At 41.7% G+C, this 7,828-nt stretch overlaps 6 protein-coding genes across 6 annotated transcripts; 3 read left to right on the forward strand and 3 right to left on the reverse strand.

Moving 5' to 3' along the window:
- Positions 1-954: 954 nt before the first annotated feature.
- PHALS_01484 (uncharacterized protein) lies at positions 955-1,240 on the forward strand (the record flags this gene model as incomplete). The annotated part of the gene is made up of 2 exons (XM_024715882.1): positions 955-995; positions 1,075-1,240. 2 exons carry the CDS (start codon positions 955-957, stop codon positions 1,238-1,240), a joined length of 207 nt encoding a protein of 68 aa, XP_024581536.1.
- Positions 1,241-1,565: 325 nt separating this feature from the next.
- PHALS_14785 (uncharacterized protein) lies at positions 1,566-2,099 on the reverse strand. Its single transcript, XM_024715883.2, has one exon. It carries the CDS (start codon positions 1,842-1,844, stop codon positions 1,647-1,649), a length of 198 nt encoding a protein of 65 aa, XP_024581537.1. The 5' UTR covers positions 1,845-2,099; the 3' UTR covers positions 1,566-1,646.
- Positions 2,100-2,260: 161 nt separating this feature from the next.
- PHALS_01485 (uncharacterized protein) lies at positions 2,261-2,502 on the forward strand (the record flags this gene model as incomplete). The annotated part of the gene is made up of 2 exons (XM_024715884.1): positions 2,261-2,409; positions 2,481-2,502. 2 exons carry the CDS (start codon positions 2,261-2,263, stop codon positions 2,500-2,502), a joined length of 171 nt encoding a protein of 56 aa, XP_024581538.1.
- A 1,123-nt stretch (positions 2,503-3,625) lies between these two features.
- Positions 3,626-4,351, forward strand: PHALS_01486 (zinc finger family protein; the record flags this gene model as incomplete). Its single annotated transcript, XM_024715885.1, has 5 exons — positions 3,626-3,634; positions 3,709-3,995; positions 4,060-4,113; positions 4,176-4,235; positions 4,327-4,351. The coding sequence occupies 5 exons, from the start codon at positions 3,626-3,628 to the stop codon at positions 4,349-4,351; spliced, it is 435 nt and encodes a 144-aa protein (XP_024581539.1).
- PHALS_14789 (uncharacterized protein) lies at positions 4,351-5,451 on the reverse strand. The gene has a single exon (XM_036407069.1). The coding sequence runs from the start codon at positions 5,344-5,346 to the stop codon at positions 5,158-5,160; it is 189 nt and encodes a 62-aa protein (XP_036263330.1). The 5' UTR covers positions 5,347-5,451; the 3' UTR covers positions 4,351-5,157.
- A 1,819-nt stretch (positions 5,452-7,270) lies between these two features.
- Positions 7,271-7,563, reverse strand: PHALS_01487 (uncharacterized protein; the record flags this gene model as incomplete). The annotated part of the gene is made up of 2 exons (XM_024715887.1): positions 7,271-7,477; positions 7,534-7,563. The coding sequence occupies 2 exons, from the start codon at positions 7,561-7,563 to the stop codon at positions 7,271-7,273; spliced, it is 237 nt and encodes a 78-aa protein (XP_024581541.1).
- Positions 7,564-7,828: the final 265 nt, after the last annotated feature.

A 7,828-nucleotide genomic window follows, 5' to 3' on the forward strand; every position in this document is an offset into this window, starting at 1 on the left:
TACGCTTCATCCAAGCGCGATCTTGAGAGCGTTTATAGCTAAGTCCTCAATTTGTTCTTCTTATTCAAAAATGCATTATTGAATGAAGTCAATCTGTTCTGGTATCGTTGAGAGTAAAAATCCTGTAAGTTGCGTCAACGTGTCTCAAGGACATCCCACAAAGTACTACCCCCTCATCCGCACTTACATTGTCCTGATATTTCAGCACAGCGCCATATATTGATACTTCTGAGCTTGACTTCAAGTCCGTAGGAATAGTTCTAATGGTGAAAGCTGTACGTACACCATCTCGCAGTACGTACTTCGTTACCCCTCCTCCACCACGATGTGTGCACGACAACTTTAGACTCATAGGACACCATACAAAGATGGGTATTACAAACTGCCAATAAGAAACAGTGAATCCGCTCTCACTGCATGTTGTCATCTTTTCACTATACGCAAGTCTATTGAGAATAAAGTGGAACGCGACAAGACATTTACACAGGTGGAAACATCAGCCAGACTCTGATACCCACTGCGACAAATTAGCCGTGCACCGGACAGAGATGAAGCTTTGACTCAAAGAGTACACAGGTGGAAACATCAGCCAGACTCTAATACCCACTGCGACAAATTTGCCGTGCACCGGACAGAGATGAAGCTTTGACTCAAAGAGTCCGCGCTAATTACGCTCACAAACTGGTCTACCTAGGAGTGAAATCATGAGCCTCGCGAATACCTTAGTACCTAGGTGTCGATACTTTTTGCCTGTCTAAAGTAAAACCACCCGAAGCGGGTACTAACGCCACGGGCACACGCGGATGAAGTATTTACAAAGAATTAAGTTAGGCCTAAGAAAGCATGCACTGAAAAGCCACTAGCTTTAGTCGTGGAAGCGGAAACGACCATATTGTAGCTCGATGTCAACAGTCTAGCGACAAACAGACACAGAGCGGGCACCAGAACGCCATCATGGAAACATTCAGCTTCATTACGGAAGCCAAGGCTATGCAGTACGATAAAAAACGTTATCAAACGGGAATCGGAGAATAAGAACGTGTCAAAATTTTGATGTTAAGGAAGTTGTTCTAGACGTCGAGACACTCGAAATGGTTGGATGTGCATTCAGAAACTCGGAAATGACGCGATGCATTTTGAGATCCAAAGCCTTAAAGTAACTCTTGTAAAGACATTTTCAATTTTCCTAAGGTCGATTGGTATTGAAAAAAGTTGTGAAGGTCGAAATGTCAACCATTAAAGGGTAAATACAGGAATTGCAAAGCGAATAATCAACCACAATCGGCAAAGAAGCAAAACCATCAGTGTCTTCACAAATCCGAGCGGTTGTGTAAGAATTTAAAAATGAACTTCTAGATCAAATACCGGATGCGATACCACCACATCGCACCATCGATTCGACAAACATGCGTAGCCTGATGCAAAATTCGACCATCATGTCAACTTTCACAAGTACATGATCCTCGTTGAACAAATTTATTGCCGACTTGGGATCGCGGAGCTATACCGAAAAATCTTGTTGTAATTTATTTCAATTTTTTTTTTAAAGTTCCAACAAGATTACTAAGGACTTATGCATCTATGAAGAAAATATTGTACCCAGAAACATCAGGCGCCTCAGTTTGATAGGTGACAGATATTCGACATTATTTACGATGCAGTTGCGAAACACCAAAGATTTGTTTGGTCGCATAAGATGATGCAGCGTATAAACGTACATCTCGATCAAATGCTGGTGATACAGACGGACTAAAAAGCACGGCTTTGAGGCTTGTCGGGAGGACTACAAGAAAATTGTAGCTTCTCTGGAAGTTAATGAAATTGGGTCCAGACCGACACACCATTTGTCTTACAAGTAAACTTTTGTCGAGATTTACATGTATGACATTTGCGTGTTCTTATGTACACTGCAGGACCACGCTGGATATTGGACAGCTATGTGTAACTTCTTGCGCTATGATCGACCGACACAGTTGTCGGAGTTGTAGATGTCTTGGTCATACATTATTCCGTCTGCTTAATTCAGTCCAGCAAACGATAAAAGAATTGGATGCCACCTCAGTTGCATTAAACGACTGACATAACTTCTGGCAAGTTTGCGCCTTAATACTTATGTCAGTCGCGAGATGATCAGCCTTTTTCAATCATAATGACTTTGTGCTCCACCATCGAAATGGTAAGCTGAATGTAGTAGCTAATACACTATGACGGCCGCCAATCCGACCAGTAAAAGCTGCTGTCTGTCAGCTGGATGGATGTGATGAACAAAGTGCAACATGGAGTACGAATTGCCTGCTTTGTAGAAACCAAGTCTAACGTTAAAGGAGGGTGGCGGTGTATGCTCATAGATTTCCACATCTCAAAGGAGAAATCAATGAAGCCCCAAGATAATCATGTCCAAGAATGTAAGTAAGATTTACATTACGCGTCGATGTCAAGCAAATTTGCGCGATTGATGAGTCCGACTACATCCGAATTAGGGATGAAGCCCGAAAAATTTGAGTTCCGAATGATATTGAAATGGAGAAACTATCCTGCTGGAAGCTCACGACACCGACGAGACTGTTCCTCAGAAATTCATCACGCATTTCAGCTCGGTATCATCAGTGATTCACCAAGCTTGATAGTATATTTTTGCTATATGCCTTGTATATGCTTGTCTTGTATCAATTGCAAATCTCACACTCTGAGTGTAAACGCTACGACTCAGAGTGTGAGATTTGCAATTGATACAAGAGAATCATATACAAGGCGAATAGCAAAAATATACCGTCAAGCTTTGTAATCGCTACTGTACTTCTAAGCGTTAAAGGTTGCACAATGTCTTACCCCACGTTGATACGCATATGGTGAGAACTGGTGTAATGGGTACGTGAGGTACACTATTGCCACCAATGTTCCTCGGACTTCGACCCAGGCTCATAAGGTTCGGAGTGTGGTGTATGATTAAGTATCATGACACTCACTGGTACAGATGAAGGGGATGGTGGTTATTTGGATAAGAGAGGCCACTGGGACATTAAGCCTGCTAGCCACTTGCTTTAGGGTTTGATGATTGAGAATTGTAAAGCATTTACAATTTGGTATAACATGTTCGCTTCAGAAACCAACTCGAGGCAAATATATAACGCTACAGGTAGAGCGCACGAATCCACCCTCTGTGTGTTGTAAACTGGGACTCGTCGATTAGAGACTTTCTCTTTACGAGATGCACGGCAACCCGTTGCAGCACGGAACAAGACCATTCATGCTTCTCAGCGCATATTTCAAAACAGCAGGTTGGATTAGTGTGTCTATGTAAAGGGAAACGCAATTATATCCAAGTGTGTTTGTACGTCAACTTCGCCAAATGAAACCAAAATTTGCACAGTGTGACCTTTTTGCTGTCATATAGCCATCACGGTCTTAACCGTACGCTATATGGTAAGGCTAGGGGCACGGTCCTCTTAAACTGGATTAGCCTGAGAGGCTTGACAAGACGCAATTTTCATGAATTACATTTGAATTTGAATTTTGACAAATAATATCATTATAAGTAAAAAGAAAGTCAAAAAAATTGCGTTTATGCCATTGCGACGAAGCTACAGCGAGGTGGTAGCTCATCGTCCGCTGTGGTTTGTGCGGGATGTGGCGGGTATTGTGATTGTGCTCTTTGCTTGGATACTTGTGATTGGGCTGCTGGGAGCAGTACTCACGTCAATTTCGCAGTGGGTTGGGCTGCTGTCACCGATTGGATCGTCCGAGACCATTTGGTTTACGGGGCTTTTTACCATGTGCCTCTGGTGCCATATCGTAGTGCTTACTAGCAACCCGGGGACGGTTCCTTTCAAACTGAAAGGACTTCCGCCTTCTGTAGCAGAGGATGAGGATGATGATGCTGATGATGACGTGGAGGAGATTGAGGAGGAGATGCAATTGAATGAATACGAAGAGTGCGAGGACGATGGCTCGCTACTGCTTTATTGTGACGAGTGTGGCATTTATCGACCAACTAGGTGCGTTAAGGGTAGCACAAAGATATTCAAAAAGTTTGAGAGGTGAATGCTTTGATATGCACAGGGCCACGCATTGTCACACTTGCAGGCGATGCATTGTACTGCAGGATCATCACTGGTGAGACAATGTCAATTATTTTATGAGTTGGTATGAGGTGACTGTATGTGTTTTACCATCAGTCCTTGGGTCAACAATTGCGTGGGCATAGGAAACCAGAAGGCTTTTCTGTTGCTATTGCTGTACGTAACAGCTACAAGCGTACAAGCGTCTTCGCTAGTACTGATGGAGTACGCAATGTGTTCGCGTGGAAAATATACGTGTGGGCTACAGAGAGATCAATTTCCGGGAAAATTAGGTGGCTGGATCCTGGCGGCTGCAGCGGTGTTTGGACTCTTTTGCTCTCTCATGCTCGCAATGGAATTGTACAATATTTATCAGGATCCGTTATTTACTCTGATTGCCGACCAACTTGCTGCTCGTCGTGGTGGAGACAAGTCGACCTCGAGACTTGAGCGACACTTAAGCGTCATTTGCGGAACGGACGGCATGCGGGCATCATGGTTTTTTCCTCCTCCCGAGCGACGTGCTCTACACGACATGGAAATTGTGCAGGGGTTTCGATGTCGTTTGGAGGATCTAGAAAATTCCTGAGTTGTATGTTTATTATGGAAATAGTATGGAGAGGGTAATTGTGAAGGACAGCGGTACATTAAGTGCAAGATCTAGTTATCTGTGATAGGTGTCACGATGCGACTATTAGGATGGCATACTCATTTACTGACAAAAAATGTTTACCGCTATATCGATTTGTCAATAATACGAACGTGCTTAAGTAGCTACACTCTTCATAACGCCATTTGGTTATTTTGTCTTCAGACGGGCTTTACTTACAGTTTGTCTTACAGTATTGAAGGCTACATCAAAGCAAAGCTTTTCGTTATAATCTCGTCAATGAAGATATAATGGCATCGATGCCTCCCTAGCGGGCTTCTCCATGACCACCACAAAAGAGACTACGAGTAGACGGGCATGACGGCAGCCAATATAACCACCACCTCAGTGTCTCATGCTTTCAATTTTAGAACTGACAAATTCTCTATTAAAAAGTATCTTAGATTACTCTTTACTCCGGCTTCATTACTGTGCAAATGTCGCTCGTTGCTATGCTATCACATGTTCAGGCTCTTCACGTGTTGAATCTATTAGCTCAGTGCTGTACTGAACGTACAGACTTGCATTTTGTTCGTTTGAATCAGCTCCTTTCATAGCATTTAAGATTTTACTCGGCTCCGTTCTCAATATTTCATTCGGTACGATTGCAGAAACACCGGCAATATAATAATGGTACATCAGTATCAGTTTGTGCTTGTTTACAGCGCAGACTACTTGACGTCATGTGCGAATTTGATACGCGTCGAAGTAGCGTGAAACTCTCATCTGTGTGCTGGTTGCCCGGTACTCTATACTAAGAGGATAGATCTTTTGCGTTTATGCTTTAGTTGGTATCCATAATCGGTGATACTATGTGCCCTTGTTAAGCAGTATTAAAACTTCATTGCATTCATATGTGTAAGGAAGCAGTATGGATATAGCTATTAGCACATTCAAGCACCACGGCGACTGATCCAAGCTTGGTAATAAATACGGCAAACAATTAGCTTGAGAGTACCATCATGAGATGCAAAGGGCTATCACCTACTTCCGAATCGAGAATTCAGGTCTTGGGGAGATCTGTCGCTAGTTTTTACCACCATATTCTATTGCTAACTTGCGCGTTTATCAGTCGTAAGTATCAGACTACTTACTACTTTGCATTTATGAGCTTAGTAAGCTTTGAATAGAATTTATGAATGATTGAAAGATCTCAAAAAGACAATTCAGTGTTCGATCTTTCACATGACTTGAGTTTACTGTGGCATTTGACGCCTCAAAATCTTGATTTATGACTAGCGCAGATGACTTAAGTTTCCACATGGCAATCACAAATTGCCAAAAGAAGCTACATATGTACGACACGAATTTCTTTGTTTCAAATTTGTATATAAACTGCTTAAGCAAAGTGCGGATGCATCAACTACCTTTATCGTGTGCGAAACGGCTTCACCTTCGTTTAGAGATACCAAGAATCAGTGATCTTAATAATCCTTCTCGGGTGTTTACTTCAGTGCTCTAAGATACATAAAAGTTTTGAGAAGTTATAGAGATGATCGACCTTGAGTATCCGATCATCGTTGACACGATAGCGACGCATTGCCTCACATCGGATACCCAGCACGTTTTTTAGTAACTCTTCTTCTGAGCGAGTTTATGACATAACACTGTGTTTGGGGTACCTAGCCAGTGCCTATATTAGCAAATTTTTGATTTCCATTTCTTTGTTCAAATTTATTGCGTTTTCATTTAATTTTTGCAAAACTTTATGTAAAATTCATAAGAAGTACAAAATTTGCATACACTGTGTTTGGGGGTACCAGTGCCTACATCTCTTCGTTCTTTTTATGGTTTACAGACCACATCTCGTACATTACAAGGTTAGACTAAATATGGCAACGTTTGGACGATGTCAAGGAGCCGATAATTTTTCTAACTTTCGGCTAATTAATAAAGTAAATCTTGAAATCTCTTTGAAGCTATACAAACTATAGGACGTTCAGTGAGTTTACAATTTTTACCCAAACTGACGACATTAAATTTCTAGAAAGTCATAAGAACGACTAAAGAACTTTCATCGATCCTAGTACGTATTTGTAGTTGAAATTTGTTTCACGTTTTTGGTCTGCCATATTTTGTATACTACGAACAGACTTTAATGACTAAAAGTCTTCACGCCGAAAATCAGGAGAAGGACCACGTGGTCTTTGCCTCATATGACAAACGCTGTAGAACTAATTCTCTAGGTAAATATTTGAAGACAATAATTTGTTTTCTCATGACCAAAAGCTTCCCAATTTTAAATTTTTGTTGATACGCTTTGATTGAAGGTACAAATTACCCATTACTGCTTGATCTTCGAAAAGAAATGTACGTCAAGTCGTGGATCGATCAAGTTCACAAGACCACCAGAGCGGTGATGCTGTTAAAACCCAAGTGTATAATTTTTAGAGTCAAGATTTACTTTATGAGCGATTTTTGTGTGATATGAGTAGCCATTTGCGCCAATCGAGGATGATGAATACCCTTCACTACTCTATCGACTCGTGTCTGCACGTGCTACACATAGTCTCCTTTTCCAAATTGTTTTCATGATTTGTTGGCAATAAAATTGTGGAAATAGTTAAGCGAAGCATAGCATTGATGCAGAAATGAGCGCCTTGCTAAATGGAGTGCGATCATTTTGCCGCTCACCCTTCCACCCCACTATTGCCTCCTGACTTTGCTGCATTAGTCCGAACGTGTCAATTGAACTCACAGCTGAGGACACTGAGAAGTTGCAAAGGTCTTCCGCCGTTTGTGGCTGCAATGTCATGCGATTATAGTGTGCCTGATTATCAAATGCAATCTGAAATATAACAGAGCGTATTTCATTGGTTTATAGACCTTTTTGAGCAGCACAAGTAGCTGTAACATCTACAAGACTACAGAATACGCATTGCAACATTGAGTAAATGGATTTATGCGAAAGACCATTGATCTTGCTAGCTCTAAGGTCAATTAGAGTTGTTCATGATAACTATCAACCCGCTAAACAATGTCCTCGATGAAGATACGATGCATCGTTGCACAAACAGATGTACCACACCGTGTTATCAACAATCTACCTCCCTTTCCAACAATTTTGTGTTCAGGTCAATACTCTTTTCTGAGCATACGCAAACTCGCTCACCAAGCGGCT

This window comes from Plasmopara halstedii, assembly GCF_900000015.1.
Source record: "Plasmopara halstedii genome assembly, contig: Scaffold_1561, whole genome shotgun sequence".
In the NCBI taxonomy this organism is placed as follows: domain Eukaryota; phylum Oomycota; class Peronosporomycetes; order Peronosporales; family Peronosporaceae; genus Plasmopara; species Plasmopara halstedii.